Source organism: Anser cygnoides, chromosome 5 (genome assembly GCF_040182565.1).
Source record: "Anser cygnoides isolate HZ-2024a breed goose chromosome 5, Taihu_goose_T2T_genome, whole genome shotgun sequence".
NCBI classification, from domain to species: domain Eukaryota; kingdom Metazoa; phylum Chordata; class Aves; order Anseriformes; family Anatidae; genus Anser; species Anser cygnoides.
The window spans coordinates 31,812,755-31,831,172 of NC_089877.1; the positions used below are offsets into that span (position 1 = coordinate 31,812,755).

The 18,418-nt window shown below is 34.1% G+C and overlaps 1 protein-coding gene across 4 annotated transcripts in view; it reads left to right on the forward strand.

Annotated features, from left to right (window-relative positions):
• UBR1 (ubiquitin protein ligase E3 component n-recognin 1) overlaps positions 1-18,418 on the forward strand; it is a 71,244-nt gene that overhangs the window by 38,577 nt on the left and 14,249 nt on the right. For all 4 annotated transcript variants that reach the window (XM_013191821.3, XM_066998702.1, XM_048065317.2 and 1 more), the window contains 15 exons: positions 1,236-1,345; positions 2,516-2,605; positions 4,021-4,208; positions 6,104-6,306; positions 7,807-7,900; positions 10,355-10,507; positions 10,964-11,061; positions 11,769-11,862; positions 12,414-12,562; positions 13,513-13,568; positions 13,833-13,929; positions 14,633-14,700; positions 15,542-15,692; positions 16,548-16,635; positions 18,226-18,359. In XM_013191821.3, the coding sequence (XP_013047275.3) occupies positions 1,236-1,345; positions 2,516-2,605; positions 4,021-4,208; positions 6,104-6,306; positions 7,807-7,900; positions 10,355-10,507; positions 10,964-11,061; positions 11,769-11,862; positions 12,414-12,562; positions 13,513-13,568; positions 13,833-13,929; positions 14,633-14,700; positions 15,542-15,692; positions 16,548-16,635; positions 18,226-18,359 (1,773 nt within the window). The remainder of the gene's footprint in view (positions 1-1,235; positions 1,346-2,515; positions 2,606-4,020; positions 4,209-6,103; positions 6,307-7,806; positions 7,901-10,354; positions 10,508-10,963; positions 11,062-11,768; positions 11,863-12,413; positions 12,563-13,512; positions 13,569-13,832; positions 13,930-14,632; positions 14,701-15,541; positions 15,693-16,547; positions 16,636-18,225; positions 18,360-18,418) is intronic.

The following is an 18,418-nucleotide window of genomic DNA, read 5'->3' on the forward strand; positions in this document are numbered from 1 at the left end:
TCAAGTCTAGGGAGTGGGAGTTGGAACATACATTTTCTAAATAGTTTTCCATTGTTTGTTCATCTTACCTAGTTTCTGCTTCATTGTGTAGGAAACAAAAAATTCCTTTATAAAGACATAATTGTCACTTGAGAGTTGGAACAGAGATAAGAATTGTGAAAGAAAGCTTCTTGAACTGCATTTATTTAGTTTTTCAAAAACCTTGTGTAAAGAGGTGTTACTGAGTCTGGAAGATACTCTTATGTCACTTTTTTGTCATTTTTTTCTTATTGAGCAAGAAGTATTATCATCAAACTGAATGTATTTCTGTTTTAAAAGCTTCATGATCGTTATAGAAGTAGACTAAAAGTTTTCATATTTAAGTTGTTAGTGAGAAAATTCTTTGTCAGTTTTAGTTTTGCTTTTGACAACGCTTAGAGCCTGTTCTGGTTTCCTATGTGTAAATACTAGACTGTGATTTCGTAGGCTTCTTCTGGACTTGAATCAAGGTCCATGGAAGACAGCATGTGCAAGGTTTCAAATGTACAAGGCACTACATTTTAATAACACTGTAATAAATTTCTGCCCTGGTAAAAAATAATTTATTAAACAGAACCAGAAAAAAAAAAACATTTATACATTTCCATAACTGATAGAGAAGTAATCAGTTTTTTTGGTAAGAAAAACCTACAGAAAAGGGAAAAGAGAAAGTTTTTGTAACATTTTTGTCTTACTTTTAAAAATGTCTAACAAATTCAAACGGAAAGTGCTGCAGAGGAAATCTAATTGAAGAGAATGGTCCAAATTTTAAAGCATGCTTATTTTTAAGAATGCCTAAAAAAAATCTTATGAAATGTTACCAAGCTGTGAAGAAGAAAATTAACAGAATTGTACTTTTGTGACAGGAATTAACTTATATATAATGAACCTTTTAGCAAACTAGTTTAAAATACAAGAGCTCCACTGATGCTCTTTGAAACTGAAGGCAATTCTGTTTTTCCCTCTAATTCTACTCTTGGAAATAGGAAAAATTATTAATGTACAATGGAGAAAGATTATATACTACATTTATCTGGAATAAATGGGTGAACTTAAGACAGAACGGTAACTACAGAGGTTGTGTTCATAAATGTGTGCTATATAATTAGCAATGTTTTAAGGCATGTTCATGGTTGTAGATACATTAAGATGTTGTTGTCCCCCGTCCCCCCCCCCCCCCCCCCCCCCCCCCGAATCCATGCATTTCTGTTTTAAAGGAATGGGAAGCTCAGCTTTGAATGCTGTAAACATATTAATGCTTCTGGAAAAATTAAAGAGAATTCCTCAATTAGAGGCACAGAAGGACATGATCAATTGGATACTGCAGGTACTCAATGGGGAGACAAGCGTGATCTCATTTAGTAATTTAGAAAGCTGTTATGAAAGATGTTATAATTCCTGTATATATAATCCATTAGTGTTTGCAGTTGCAGCAATTTCTTAAGAAGCTTAAACTGTTGGAACACTTCTACTCCATTTGTGTATTTTTACATACATATATTTTACATACAAATATTTTTCATTCCTTATATTTCTGTTGTGAAATAATAGCAAGTGATAAGTAAAAGTTTATAAATCAGGAATACATTTTAGGGGCAGCTTGTATTATGTTTTCAGTCTGAATGATCTAACTAACGGCCACATCGTACATTTAATCTATGGTATTTTTCCAACCATCTCACTGCCTTTCCCCAGTGAGAGACGGGAAAAACTTCTAGAGCTATGACACTGTCCCCAACATAGAAAAGTGGGCTGCTGCTTCTTCTTAGCACTATCAAGGTCCTCATCCATTTGGGGCGTCAGTGGCCTTGGTTTAGTTTGCAAACACAGAACTCTTGGGAAAAAAGTAGAAAAGAAGGTAAAAATCCACAGCAAGATTCCAAAACTACTTTAGTACTGAAATTGGTGCAAATTTACTACTGAATAGGGTGGCAAATTTAAAAGATTTTCTCCTGAAATTCTAAGGGCAAAAGTAAAAAATGTACTTAACATATACTCTTTTTAATGATATACAAATTTAGAGTATTTAAAATTATCAGAATTTCGAGTTTCTTATTAAAGATAGCTCAAGGAGTAGAAATTGAATTTTTAGGCTTGGTTTTAACTAATTGGGTATAAGCTGGAAAGCTTTCTGTTCTAGACGTTGATTTTTGCTGACTGCAGACTATTTCCATGGGATGACCATATCTCAACTACTTGAAATAAGCTAGCAGTCTGTCCATTCTGATGTACAGATGTCTTTCTGATGAAAGAGCTTTATTTGTTTAGCAGTATGAGCGCTGGAGGGCTGGTAAAGTTGGGAGAATTTTACTTCATGCTGAGCACTACTCTTTGGCTGCAGGACCCCTTTTTATAGTTTAAGAGTATGGCAGTTGATTTCATCCATTTGACAATCGGAAAAAGATGTAAAATTAAAAATCAGGGGCTCTGATCTTACCTATAATAAAATGCAACTTGGCTGTTATTACATTTTTAACGTCTAAACCTCTCACCCTAGATGTTTGACACAGTGAAGAGAATGAGAGAAAAATCTAGTTTGACAACAGTAGCAGCTACATCAGTCTCAGAAGCTACAAAAGGTGATGAGGTAATAGTAATAATAAAGTTCAATAGAAATCTTGTATGTAATATTTTTAATGGTGTTTTGAAATAGGTACCTAATTTTATTGTTATATGAAAATACCATTGTAGGTATTACTTTGTAATATATTGCCTACTAATAGCATTTAGACTCTAAGAGGAAGGGAATTTGCTTTTATTTATTTCTGCTTTATCTTTGTGGTTTGATCACCTTTTCTATTACGTTGTCATTGTACAAATATAAATACACTTAAAATGCTATGTTGTAATTTACATGAGCTAATAAGAGGCTAATCCGCTATGCCTTGATTGCCTGATAAAGAAATCAAACTTAGGTGATTACTTTGTCTATGCATCAGTCTCTACCCCCTTCCCTCAAAGTAATCTCTTAAACCCGGTGATCAAGTGAGACAGTGGAGTGGAGATTTTCAAGTTTACTGCAGCACTACCTATTTTTTTTAACAATAGGCAGCTGAACAGAAAAGAAATCCATTTACCTTTAGATAGTGTGCGAAGACAGGCCAGTTTGCTCTTACACGTTCTGTTTGGCAACAGCTTGCTGCCAAACAACCCCTCGTCCAGTCATCGCATGTGTAGCTCTAAACCTATCATAGCATATGCCATGTTTCTTTTTTGAGAAAGGTGTCATATGATAGCTAGAAAGGCAAGGGAACGAAACACAAGAGTCCGTAAGAAACCAATTTGTTAGGTCCACTACTTATAAAGCAATTTCTTGTTACTTCATTTTCTCAGAAAATAATGGTATCCTGAACGGAAACTGCATATAATATTGAATTTGTGCCTAAAGTATTTAATAAGAGGAATTAGGTTTCATATATTTAAATTGTATCTACCTGTATTTTCAATTTCCATGTTTCTAAAGTATATAAATACTTTGTTTATAATTTTTGGAAATATGATAGATGAAGAAATACTGGAAGAAGAATAGTTGTCCATTCTACATTGAAGAAGAGTAGTGGAAAATGCTGTCCTCAGATGCATAAGATTTTGCCACAGAAATGAAGGAACCATCTATTTGCTTTGATCTCCGCAAATAGTTCAAGATAAAAGTTTCTTAAATTTCTGTAAGGGAGATACGGAGTACACAGCAGGGGCTTCATTTAAAAGTTTAATTTATGTTGGAAATAACAACACTAGTAAACTTGATGTTCACTAAAGTTTCCTAAGAATATAGAAGGTAAACAAAATGGATCAGGTGTCGTTGATCCTATCTTTCTGCAAGTTATGGTTCTAGTGACATTTTGTAGGTCTGTCAAAATCTCTAAAAAAAACTTTAAACCAACCAAACAAAAATGTTATCAGTTAAGGAATTTGATATTAGTACTATATATATGCTTATAATTGGGGAAGGATTCTTCTAATTTTTGATGTTCTCTGTTGCCTGTGATTTGGTGTACTCAGACACAGAGCACTCAGGATAAAGAGAAAGCTGAGAGGAAGAGAAAGGCAGAAGCAGCTAGGCTACATCGTCAGAAGATAATGGCTCAGATGTCTGCTCTGCAGAGGAATTTCATTGAAACCCATAAACTCCTTTATGAAAACACATTGGAGGCACAAGGGAAAGAAGATGCTATTATGGAGGAAGAAAGGTAAGAAAGAGCAGACATCCAGAGCTCTGGTGGGGAAGAGTTCATTACCTAAAATGTGATACTGCCTTATAAAAATACCTAGTGTACGGTCCAGAAGATAAATTGTCAGCACAGTCAGCAAATTTGTTTCCCTTTTTAGTTTTAAGTCCTCTGTTGAAGAATCGTGTTAGAAGTAGTGCATGTTTGCTGATGTTAGAACAGTCGATTTGCTTTTTTGTAGATAAGCATAAATTAAACAGTAAGAACATTATTTCTTCAAATCGTAGGTACTTATTATGGAACATTTGAAAAATATCATTAGAAATCTGTGTAGTTGACATCACTGTACTTTAGGAGATGACTGTCTTCCTTGTACAAAACCTTAAATTTGTAAAGAATCTGATAACGCATATTGGCTATGGTTAAGTTGCAATGAAGAAAACATGCTTCTCGTAGCTCAAGTTGCTGCTATTTCTATTCACTGTTTTTTAAAATCTGATTTTATACTTAAGATGTTTGGTTTATATTGGTGGAAAGGAAAAATAATTTAAGAGTGAATTGGTGCTTTACAGACTGGGTAACTTAGTTCTGCAATATCCTGTAATTACATATGCTATAATAATGGCAAGTGAATCCTTTATTGTCATGCAGGTCGTATACAATTTAGAAATGATTATTTCCTCCTGTGCTGCTTTAGGTGGCTAGGTGTATTATAAGCTTTTCCTTTTTCCTCTGTTGAGGCTTCAAATATGTAACCACATCATTGCTTGTATTGGATAAACCACTTACCTATTATGATAAATCCTAACTTTAAAGTCCTAACTTTAGCGTATATTTACAGCAATGTATGATAATGTGTTTGTAATGTTTATCACACACTTCGTGTCTTACTCTCTTCTTAGTTATTGTGCTGAATTTATTTGATTGCGTTTTTAGATAACTACTCTTGCAATGTTTTTTTAAATGAGTCAGTTTTAGAGGAAAGACTGCATTAGCAGGCAAATAATTGGAAATGGAAGCCAATTACAGTTGAAGGAGAGAGGACCTTTTTTTTTTAACATGAGTGGTGGATAACAAGGGTAGTGTTGCCGTGCATGGTAAAAACAGCCAGGTGCAGAAATGTTTCAATTTTTTATATCATGAACTTTTGTTGATGCGACTACTTCAGTAGGCAAGGTGATAGAGTACAGTTGACAATCGATAACCGCTCTGATGCTCCAAGCAGAGCTTTGAGTTTTGATATGGTTTATCATTTGGGGGGAGAATAGTTTAAGGGTAGCTATGTTTATCTGTTTTAGCAGTGATACGATTTTGGTCATATGGATTGCTTCTGTTCTAGAGATTCTTCAAAAATATACCGAATACAATTGCAATTTTGGTCTAATTGAGGCTGCACAAAACTAATCAGAAAAATAGATCTGAAAAACAGCAACAAGAGGATTCGTATCTCTTCTGTGAGCTTCAGTTTTTAAAACAATCTTTAAATCATTGCTGAACTTCTAGAATAAGAAATATTTTTAAAATACATGGAAGTTGATTGTGTCACAAAACACTGAATTCAATAAAATTACAATGCATCTGTAAGATTAAAATATATATAATTCAATCTGTATTGAATACAGTTGCCTGCATGTACTGCTGTCTGAACCCATATCAACGTGTTATTCAGTGTTAAGTGGCTACCACTTTCTCTTTTTTAAAAAAAATACAGCATTTTAGTGAGGATTGAAGTGTTTCTTCGTCACTTTGTCATCGCTTGGTTTTGTAAAGCACTTTGGTATAATACTGGAGATGCTAGCAGCATGTTAGGATTTTAGATGCCTGGAAGAGTAAGTCTGTTTCGTTAGAAGAAAAAAATGATTATTTTTCATCCGTTATTTCATGATTTTTCATCTGTTATTGTTATGTTCTTACAGCATGTCTTCAATTGATTACTCCCGAATTGCTTTGGGTCCCAAACGAGGTCCATCTGTTGTTGAGAAAGAAGTTCTGACATGTATTCTTTGTCAGGAGGAGCAGGAAGTAAAGCTGGAAAGTGCTGCTATGGTATTATCTGCCTGTGTCCAGAAATCAACTGCCTTAACTCAGAATAGAAGCAGAATTCTTGAACTCTCAGGGGGTAAGCAATTTTCTTCTTTTAGAACACAAGCAGTTCTGTACCTAGAGCCTCGTCTCCTATGAACCTGTTTAAACTCTGTATTCAGTCAGATGGCTAAATGGCCAGCTCTTACTTGGAACAGTTTAACATTTTTCACTTTCCTAAAATCCATGCTTTAAAAATTAAGAATGAGAAGTGTATGAAAAATCACATTTTTCCTTAGGCTATCAGAAAATGCTTTAGTTATTCTCACAAGAAGATATATACAACTTCAAGACCTAGTGGGAGCAGTCACTTTTGAGGGGGGAAAAAAAAGAATATTAACAGTTCCTGTTTATTCAAGTACACCAGTAAAATTCGACAATATGGAAGAAATACATGAACGTTATCAGAGGCCCGTATGGTAGTGTCAGGTGTTTTTTCATGTCTGTAAAGTAATAACTACATTTAAAAACAACAACAAAAAAGCATAAGCAAGTATTACATAACATTGTTCAAGAATGAATATAACGAATCATACACAACTAGAGCTGCATAATGACATATTGGAAGCAAGAAACACAAAGACCAACCAGAAATTTTTGTAAGTAATAGTTGATTAAGCATGAGAGAGATTTTGGTCAATTATTTAACAGGAAAGAAAGAAAATAAATAGAAGGAAAATGGAAAGCTGAAGTATTCACTGACTTTCTTGCACTCTTCTTTTTGAAAAAGAAAATTCAGGCGTTCCACTGTTGACTTTAACAAAAGAAATAGTTCAGAACGAGATAAAAGGTATTGCAACACTATCTAGATAATTCTGGTGTATTCACCTTAGCAACTATTAAAATAATTTTGAAAGTACTCTCAAAACTTTTTCTTCAGTATAATCTTTGATTATCTTTTAAAATGCATGGAAGATAGTTGAGAGCTCAAAGGGCTAAGAAGAGCAAACAAGTATTTGTCTTAGGGGAAAAAAAGTGAAACCAGGAAGTACTAAAAAGTTCTGACTTCAGAGAGCTTAGATGCCTAGAAGTACATTGAATGGCAGTAATTATTACAGGTTTATAAAAACTATAAAGACAAAGGGATAAGAAATATAAGGCATGGATTTGTTGAGAGAAGATCGTAGTAAGCCACCCTAATTCTTTGACTGGGATAACTGGTTTTGAAGGTATGGAAGAAGCAGCTAACTTATTCTCATTTTCATTATAATTTATTTTTCTGTCCGACTTAATAACAGCCTAGCCAAATATTTAGGTGAAATCATCCCAGGGTGGATGTACAACACATCATAAAGCTACAAGTGTGATTCAAGCATACTATAATATTAAATAATAATTTAAACGGGTTCTGTCTTGTGATTACTTTGTTAGAGTGTTGATCTGGAAAAGCTCATGAAATGCATAATGTGATTGTGAACTGTGGAAAAACAAAATCTGAAGGCTTATGTTCTATGTATACTGTCGTTCATTTCTATTCATATTGATTAGAAGATATGTTGCTGTTCTTTCAATATTTTTTTCTGCTGTGTTTTTCTAGATACACTAGATCCTCTCTTCATGCATCCTGATTTACCATGTGGAACCCACACAGGAAGCTGTGGCCATGTGATGCACGCAGCCTGCTGGCAGAAGTAAGGATAGGTCTTTGCAAGGTCTTTGAAGTTTTTCATATTAATTGATCTGTTTTCTGAAACATTTAATTGCACGCTGAGAACACACAATAGTAAGTGGCTATTGAATTAAGAATTCAAACTATGTACTCATCTAAAAATGAAATATGGCACAAGAGAATTTATTAACCGATGAAGAAAAGCATCATCAAAAGGTATCAATTGCCTTCTATGACCCAAAGAATATATAAGGAGTTATCAATTTACGCAAGTATAACTGATGGGGTAAAAATGGTCAAGAATAAGAAACCATATCTAGTAGATTTTTTTTAACAGTCCCATGAGGACCATTAGGAGTCGTCCAGATGGGTGTTCTACAACAACACTCCATTGTCTCTGAAAGTCTGTTATCTGATCAGTGCTTAAAGGATGAAGCTGAGTTACGCCAGTGAGTTTTTAGATGAAAATCTGGCATTTAGACTAGATCTGCCAGTGTAGAGGTTCCTCTCCCATGGTGAGCAAACTCTAATAAAAAGAAAGAGAGAAGAATTGATACAGTGGTTAAAAGCTACACTAGATATATATTGTTTGCAGGTGCCCAGTATTTAAACCAAGGATGTTGGATTAGAATACAGCCTGAAATATTAAAAGACCAAGTTACTCAGCCTGCATAATATGGTCATCCTTCTTGCCTCTAGCTATATGTGTATGATTACAGATAGCAAAGCTGGTGTTCTTTGCGTTTTGAGTACATGTAGATTCAGCAACTCTTAAAAAAAAAAAAAAAAAAAAGATAAAAAAGAAGATAAATACTGTGAAATAATACTAGAACTTAAATACCACTGAGGTGTTATAAACAGATAGAGAGTTGGGTCATGCAGTGAAGTTACTTCATGCTGCCAAATGATATAAACAATTTCTAGAGGCTGTTTTTTATACTTGTGCCATTTTACTTTAAAAGCTTGACTAAACTTCAAGTGCTTACTATTTACTTTTCTATTTGTATATTTTTATTAAAAAACAAAACAAAACACATCAGTACAAAATAAATAGGTGCACACACTTAAAATGATATGGAATTATGTTCCTCAAGTATAATACATCTGCTCTTGGCAGATCCATCCACATCTACGTAGAATCTAAGTAGTGCTACACTGGAGCTCAGTTCCCTTGCTCTTTTTAAGAAAAGATGACTTGCTGTATGGGTAAATGGGATTAAAATGGACAACAGGCTCTTCTCATACGGGATGACACAGAAGGTTTGAGTATAGTCTTTTACTTATTACATAACAGACATTCTAACTTACTAATATTCCTCCAAATGATGCCTGCCACACTGCGCAGAGTATCTGTGCAGCCTAAAAATACTGCAAAAGTACTCTATAAAACAGTACAACTACAAATGAATGGAATATCTTTGTAGTTGCCATGTATGAGAAAGAAGAGTTGCTTGCAATAAAATAGTTGTTTGAATTTGGGGAAATAAATGTATATTGTGTGTGTATATATATGTAATGAATACTGTTGTAAATATTGTGTAATTATTAGGACTTCTGTTGATCACCTCTGAAAACAAATTTTCTCTTATTAGATAAATAAGATGTTATTTTAAATCTTAAGATGTAATACTCAAAAGCAAAATAATAACTAGTAATTACCTTAGTGTGAAAGTTCAATAATTTCATGTCTTATAGATCCTACATGTCCAGTCTGGGTATTAGTACTAAATTCAATTGCTTGTATTCAGGCAAGCAGATTTGAATGTTGGGTTTTGTTCCTAATAATGTCAATACCACTGAGACATTAATGAAATCTGAAGGATTACTTCATTCGCTGAGGGAGCAAAATGTAAACCTGTAAAAAGATCATAGTTACTTCTCAGTTTCCTGTTGAGTTTAAAGTAGGTCGTGTGATACTGTAATGCAAATTACCCTCTCTTCTAAAGGAAGGCTGCAGTTTTGTTGTCGAGTCATGAGACTCGGTCATTGCCACAAATAGTTGATTATTCATTCATGAAATGTTACCAGTAGGTTTTCCTAAAATTGAAAGGTGTAAAAATGCTATTTCAATTTTTCTCTAATGAGTTTCTTATGAAAGATATTAGATACCGTCCGTGTTTCATTGCTTTGAAGATGTGAGAGAATAGTAGAAAAATTAAAGAGTGCGGTGTGTAAAAAAAAAAAAAAAAAAAAAAAAAATAAAATGCATTTTGAAGGATCTTAAAAGCAAGAAAAAGTTACCATCATTTTGACTAAGTTGGTATACCATGCCTTTTTGAATGAGTTCAAATAGATGATCAAAGGTTCTATTTTACTTTCCTGTATAAACATATGAAATAGTTATAAAAGGAAAAGACTTATTTGTTGGCTTGGATAAGTACTTGTAGATAATAACACTTTTCATTACTTGAGCATTTGTTTTCAGGTCATGTTTGAGCCATTCCATTTTCTAGCAATTCCCTTTTCAATGTCGTAGGTACTTTGAAGCCATGCAGCTGAACTTTCGACAACGTCTGCATGTTGAACAGATATTTGACTTGGAGAATGGAGAGTATCTTTGCCCACTTTGCAAATCTCTGTGCAATACCGTGATTCCTATCGTTCCATTGCAGGCTCAAAAAATAAACAGGTGAATTTCCAGATTGTGTAGCCTTTAAATTTCTATATCTATATTTATATGTGTATATATATCTTTTAGAAGTGTGACCTTGGGTTGGGTTGGCTTTTGAAATTTTAGGAAGGAAAGCTCGGGCTGACCTTCCTAATCTGTATAAAAGACTACTTATCTCCTTATTGACTACTCACCCAAATATGCTTCCTCTCAGAATCCTTTTCTAAAGCATTTCTGGACTAACTACTTTTGGAGTGTACACCGAAAGAGAAAAGATTTAGATATAGTACAGCTAATAGTATAGTATAGCTAATGCTTGTTTTGGTAGCATTTACTCAAAATTTACAAAGCGTGCAAAACTGTGCAAAGATGGAGTTACTGTGTTTTGATCTATGCACATTTTGTTTTTAAAGATCATTTGTAAAGATCCTTTGAGTGTTGAAGTAACAACTTCTTTGCGTTTCTTTTTCTCAGTGAGGATGCAGAGGCAGTAGCTCAAATTCTGTCCCTAGCTAGGTGGCTGGAAATTATCCTAGTCAGGATATCGGGCTACAGTGTGAAAAACGCAAAAGGTTTGTTTATTATCTTCCTTCTGAAGCTTTTCTGTGGGGTATCTGATATTCCAGTGCGTGTTTTAAGTAATGTCAACAGAAAATATCAAATAAAGGGTACGTTTTGGTATCAATCAAGACAGTATAAAATAAAGTTGGGGTTAAAGGCACAGCCCTTTCTAAGCTGATACCTTGATTTCAAAGTGCTCTCCAGAAAACTCACCAGTTTTCTGATTTCTTTTAATTTCCTGCTGCCTTCCCTGTAGAAGAAAGTTACATACATTTAGATAGGATGATTACCAATTAACACTCAAAGTTAATTATTTTTTTTTTGCCTAATAGTTTGTAGTAAAAAGGAGAAAAAATAAATTAAGGGGGCCAAAATGAAAACGTTTATGACTGTTTAGAAAACAGAAGTTCCAGAGAATCAATGCTTTCCTTGCAGTCCTGTGGTGCAGGAAAGTGTTGTGTTTTTTTTTTGTGGCTTCTGCTATAGTTTCCTCGCCAAGTTGAGGAAAAAGTAGTAGCAAAGCACTACTTCTAATCTTCATGTTTTTGGGAATAGAAGAAAATGTTAGGGATGATTAGAAAACAGTCTTGCTGGTGAAGTCTGTTAATAATTATTTTCAAAACAGTTAAAAATACAAGTCTCACTTCTGTTAGGCTACTATAAAAACTGTAACAATTTCTTTGAATTCTAATGTGGATCTAATTTCTTCTTCTGGAAGGAGAAAAACAAAATGCTCCAGCTTTCGTCAACAAGGGATTGGGAAGCTCTGCTTTAGAATTCAATTCTATCCTTAGTTTTGGAGTTCAGTCCTCGTAAGTATTACCAGAAGTTCTTTCTACACTATATTAATTCTCCCTAAAATAACTTAAGTATATTTCAGGATACGTATTGAGGGAAAACATTGAATTTTTTGGTCTGAATATGGCCTTACCTGTACTTCAGTGTTCACTGCATGTCAGATCTATACACAGCTAGATGGACCTCTTTTTCAAACCCAGTCTGGCAGTTCTTATTCTCTTAGTACAGAACTATGACTCTAGAATCTTCTAATCCACAATTCCAGTGATTTTCACCGCTTTCTGTGCTTCTGGGCACGTTAGTTAAACTCTGTCTGCCTTAATGTTTCTGCTGTATGTCTGTTTCAGGGATAGCTTTCACTTGTTTTCAGATGCTGATATATCAAGGTACTTGTTTACTACTGGATGCTAGTGATTTTGTTCTCCTCTGTACAGACAAATGGTCTTTGTATTCAATAATTCTTTCATGAATAACCTTGATTTTGTTAGTGATTGATTGACTTCTAAGTAACAAGCATTATTAATAGTTCAGAAATTATCTTGAAATTCTTTGCTTACTTTTGCAGAGCCAAATACTCAAGCAGTATCAAGGAGATGCTTATTCTGTTTGCAACCACCATTTATAGAGTTGGACTAAAAGTTGCTCCAAACGAAGCTGATTATCGAATCCCTATGATGACCTGGAGCACATGTGCTTTTACCATCCAGTGTATAGGTAAAGTGTAATTTGGGTTTGCTTCTTTTTGTGACTCAGAACTCTTAAGATCGTTTGAATTGTAAAATTGTATACTATCTGCTTCTATAAATTACAAATTATCAATTATAATGATAGTTCTATAGAAGGAAGAACAATATGTAATAGATTAATAATATTTATTATATGTAATTACATGGACAATAACATGATAATCTTTAATCCAGTATAAATAAAAGGATGTTTTTGTTACATGGTAGTTCATAAAATATCTGATTAATGTATGTAGTGCCAACATTAGTGAGTTTAACCTATGAGAGCTGGGAGCAATCATGTTCCATGTTACTAATTAAGTACATTTGAATATCTCAAGGCTGACAAAGATCTTTGACATGCATGCGCCTACTGTGCAGCTAAATATCTAACAAGTATGAAACAGCACTTCCTCTTTTGGATTTTCTTCAAAAAAAAAAAAAACACTTTCTTAACACTTTAATATTTTTAATTATCCTTGAATCAACTACGTGGCAGGGTTCATTATTTTCTTTTGTCTTTATTACTAAAGAATTCTTATACAGTTTGTTGAAGAAATGTGGTCTTTCATATTCTGAAGTTGCTAACCATACATGTGGTGGAAAAAAAAACACGAAAGAATGTCTTATTAATATGAATTACCATTCCTTTAAATCCATAGTTAGGAAGATCTGAAAACTAACTTCTTTTTTAAATGCCTATTACAGCCATTTATGTGGCAAGCCTTTGGAGCGATTTTAAGCTGGATTTTTTCAAGAAAATTTTAAGTGAGTTGTTTATCAGAATTATGCTAAGTTTTAAAGAGAAAGACGTATACTAAGAAGAAAAATTATCTTGCATTAAGTTAACAAGTTAAGTGTGTAAGACAAACAGAAATTTTACATTAGTTCCTGTAAAACAAAGCAACTTAATTTTTTTTTTCTGTGTTTAATTTTAAGAAAACCTCTTGGAAACAGAAGGCAAGCCTTTATTTGGATCTCTACAAAATAGACAGGTATGAGCAAGTAGATTTGCAATACGTTTACACATATGTTGTTGAAACTGCTGGCATCAAGATCATTCTCTGTGGAGAGCTATCTGAAAATACTTAGTTTAGATTGATAACATAAAAACCATACTGGACAGCATGCTTCTACTTCATATTTAATTTACTTATTATGAATTCACTTATCGATGTTTTCTATTTGTAGGGGTATGTTCTTACTGATTTATTTCACTGTTATCTGTTCCTGTCCAACTGTTTTCTCTTGTGCTCTAGCACAGCGGCCTTAAAGCATTAGTGCAGTTTGCAGCTGCTCAGAGAACAACGTCACCACAAGTCCTGATTCAAAAACATCTGATTCGTCTTCTAGGAGGTATTGTATTCCTTGTCTTTCCTATCTTTTGTGTTGCAGAAGTTTCTGTTAAAAGATGATGCACGCCATTAATGCAGCATAAAAGGAAAGGACAGACTACTGACAACAACGCTAACTTCAGTTTCTCTTATGTTCCTTTACATCACCAAGTTTTGCTTGAATTAAAGTAAATGATAGTTCTGTTGACCCAGCTCTGTATCACTGAAGTCCTCAAAAAAATTTAAGATACCTGTATTTCGGGTAGAACTGGGTTGAGACACATACCTGTCCCCCATGTTTCTTGCTGATCTGTTTAATGTGGTGGCCTTTGTGAATCCCATTATTTGACACGCCTTGTATTTATTTGACGCCTTATATTGGACAGGATGCTTAGGTGTGGTACAGGTTTTCGGATTCTGCTAAATTGTGTTAACATGGTGTTAAGGGTGAGATGAAGAAATAAATGAGAGATTTTTATCTCAGAATTTTGAAGAGGTTGTCATGAAAATTTTGAGCTGCTTGGGCATGTGGAAGTTGCTAAATAGATGCAGTGAAGTAAGTGATAAGCAGTTAAATAGCTAGATACTTTATCACTTCAGAGGCTTAGACTTTTTTTGATGAAAACACAAGTGGTTCAGGCTCTGACACTAGATTCAGATTTTGCAGTTAATTCCGAAAGAGGAAAGTGCATAACAAATACATAATTAATATCTTTATTTTGTAGTTCTTCTACCAAACTTCAAAATGGAAGATACTCCATCCCTCTTAGAAGTAGATATGTTCCACGTTTTGGTAAGTAGGTTTATGTTATTCTTCCTATTAATACACTTCTTTAGAGTGTTGGTTTTTGTGTAATTTTACCCTGTGGGTAGTCCCGCATTCTGTTCACTTGTATGAATTAAATTATTACATATGTGCACTGCCTATAAGCATATTATTAGGTATGGCTGCTATGCAGGTGTTTTACGTCTAGTTCTGCTGTTTATCTATTTTTCAAGTCTTTGTCTCACTCTATTGGAATTTCATGCTTGTAATCTTAATCTTTTTACCACCTACATTGCTATCAAACTTCCAAAAAAAACCTGAGAAATATACCAGTTCTCAGCTTATGTTCCGCTCATTTCCTCTTTGTCTCAACAGGCTTCTTGTACCTTCTCATTCATGTTCGCTCTCATTATCTTCTTTTGTCTATTTCTTAGCCTTTTCTTTCTATTCTTAATGCAAATCTCTATTATAGCTTTTTCTACCTTAAAACAAAAACTGGTTTGCACTGGTTGCCTTTCTAACCAGTGCTTAGTCTCCTTTCTAGTGTTTTTGTAATGTGCTTTTTTCTTATGTGATGAACCAGAAATTAAGCTTTCTAGGAAACAGACAAGCTATCTATAAACTGGCAAGTACAATGGAACTGTCTGAGTTTCCTACATGCTAGTGGGACACAATGTGTTTATTTTCAATGATTTTTGTTTACACTTTGTGAATTAAAACTAGCAAGATAAATGAATGCATTTTAATTGACTACAGGAATGAAACGTAACCATATAGTGAGAATGTAAGTTATAATAATTCATATTACCCATGTAATTATTACCAAATTTTTGTTACTTTAATATTTACTCCTTCCCTTTCACTGTAGGTGGGAACTGTGTTATCGTTTCCATCTTTATACTGGGAGGATGCTGTAGACTTGCAACCTTCATCAATTAGTTCAGCCTATAACCACCTCTACCTCTTCCATCTGACTACACTAGCACACATAACACAAATAGTTATCTCTTCAGCAAAAGGTAGGTGTGTATTTGGGTTGTATTATTTTAACATTTTACAAAATTTCTTAAAAATAATGGATGAACATATTGATAGTAACCATTGGTGTCTTCCAGGTATGAACTTTCTCATAATAGATGACATTTAGTGCTAGGTAGAAATAACTTTTTTTTTTTTAAAGTAGCTCTATATCATTTTCGGAGCATTTTATTATATAATTTTTGTGTGTTTTGCAGAAGAAAACAAAACACTTATACATTAGTGCTTGATCAAGTCAGTCATGTAGGCAGCTTCTTACACTCTTCACTCCTTGTAGGAGAAACAAAGCACTGCCCAGCAGCAGCGCTCTGAGCTGCACAGTGAGAACTAGCATGGATTTTGGAAATATACTTTTCTTTACCCTTCAACCTATTTAATGCCTACATCTGAAGTACGGAATCTTCTATGCTAATAGAGAGGAATTTAACTTTTCTCTGTATTTCATATTACTGTTAAATACTGCCAGTAACCTACAGTTAGTCCTAGCTACAATTTTGCTTTTTCTTGAACATGACAGGAGGGGAAAAATGAGGAGAAAAAAAAAAAAGGAAACAATTTCCTGTAACTTAATCCATATACGACAATAACTTCAGAAGATTGTGGAAAGGAAGCAGTTTTTACATGAGGTCAAGCAGAGGGGCGCTAATCAATATTATTCTTTATAGCACGCAGTTTTAGGAGAACACTTCTTAGGCTAAAAACAACAAATAGAAAAGAATTAAGCAAAATAAAGTGGAAACATTTCTGTAATACAATTGAACAAGAGGTCAGATTATATAAAATGAGATGTGTGTCACAAATGAAGTGCATTTACAGTGTGATTCATCTTTGTGCAGAATCCCCTACAGCTCGATCACATGACAACAGTGAAGAGGCATATTCTGCTCAGTCTTTCTGTAGAGAGGTTTGCCAGTACACTAGTGGGTAAGTAGCAGTTCAGTTATAGTATTGTGTTTTCTAGAAACACCCTAGGCAATAACTTGTAGGCAACAGAGTAAATTCTTAGTCTTAAGGATGAAAAATCACCTACGTCCATTCTGGAGGGCTATGCAGTCACAAACTGTGTAAGGTAAAGTAGGGAGAGGTTATTTTTTTTGGCCTTGAATTTTTTAGATTTCTGTTACAGATTTTCCTTCCAAACAGAAGGAAATAATTCTACTATAAAAGGAAGGGTGAATAGTGCACAGCTAAACAAAATTATTTATTTGCTTGAGCACTAGTGCCTTTCTTACCAGACTTTCGATGGTTATAGCTACAGGCTCGAGTGGTTTGTTATCTAGATAACAAAATAAGCTAGAAAATGTGGATGCACCCTCTACAAATTCTGCTTTGATTTATCGTTGTAGAATCATAGAATGTTTTGGGATGGAAGGAACGTTAAAGATGACCCAACTGCAACCCCCAAAGGCTAGTTGCAAAGATGTTTTCCTAGGATTGACAGTGCTGCCACATGTCTAAAAGCTTATGTCTAAATTTTTAAACATTTAAAATTTGGTATTTGAGTAATAGGAGTAATTTTTCACATGCACGATAGTTGCTGTGTGTTTTGGCAAGTCAGGTTACCAAATACGGAATTAATTGCCAAGGCAATCCAGCTGAAACTGGATTTCCAATCTGAAACTTTTAAGTGTTTTAATTTCTGTGTACACATGGTCTTTAACTCTGACCTATCTGTGTTTAAACAGCATGTTCTGAATAATAATTTTGAAATGATGTTATAATACAGCTTTACGTGTTGTTCCTCAGAAGGTTGCAGTTAATATTTGTGTGAACATCCTGTTCGTGTAAATGTGAAATTAGCTATGTTTGAAGTTTTTTGAAAACAGGGACACTGTAGGTTAGTTAAATGTACTATCAAATCTAGACTAAATGCTGATAGCATACAAACTGCAAGAACAATTACTGAGATGATTATTACTCCAGTATTTTTGGTCAAAAATGGGACTAGGATAGCTTAAAACAATCTGAATTATGAGGCACATTAATTTTTTGAACTCTGCTATTTTTGTTGCACATGAAGGGTATTTTGATTTTGTTTTTGTCTGCTTTTTGTTTTTCTTCTGTATTTTAATCGTCCTTGGATTGCATTATTCAGAATGTTAATGAAAAGCACTGTCACCATTTCAAGGAACTGTGGATTTTACGTTATAAAAAAGCATAAGCATCAGTTGTTGTATGTGTCATGCTATATTGCACAGTTTTTAAATTGGAGTATAAAGAGTTGCCTACTGCTGGACTGCTTATTATTGGCAATTCATTTTTTATATTCCTGAGAAATATCAGTTGAGATAATTTGAAGGTGTGATGTAAGTGTTCTGCATATACTCAATACTCATTCCTTAGGTAAAAGGAAAGTTTGAAGTTAGGTGCTGCTGGCTGTGTTTTGCAGAATTTGGAGTACATCAGTGCTGCTTCTACTCAGATGCAATTCTACCAGTGCTAGCCAAAATGTGAGAGTGCTCTGAGGATTTTCATTGTGAATTACTGCAGATATTTCTCACTTGTGTATTACAGTTGCTTTAGTCAGGATATTCCAGGCTGGCTTGTATGGGATTGTGTTAAAAAAGGCATCATGCCTTACCTTCGTTGCGCTGCTTTATTTTTTCATTATTTGCTGGGAGTGTCTCCACCTGAGGAGCTACAACAAGGTAAATATGAGAAAGCAAATGTATCTATATCCTGAGGTTGTTTACTCTTTTCCTGGAGT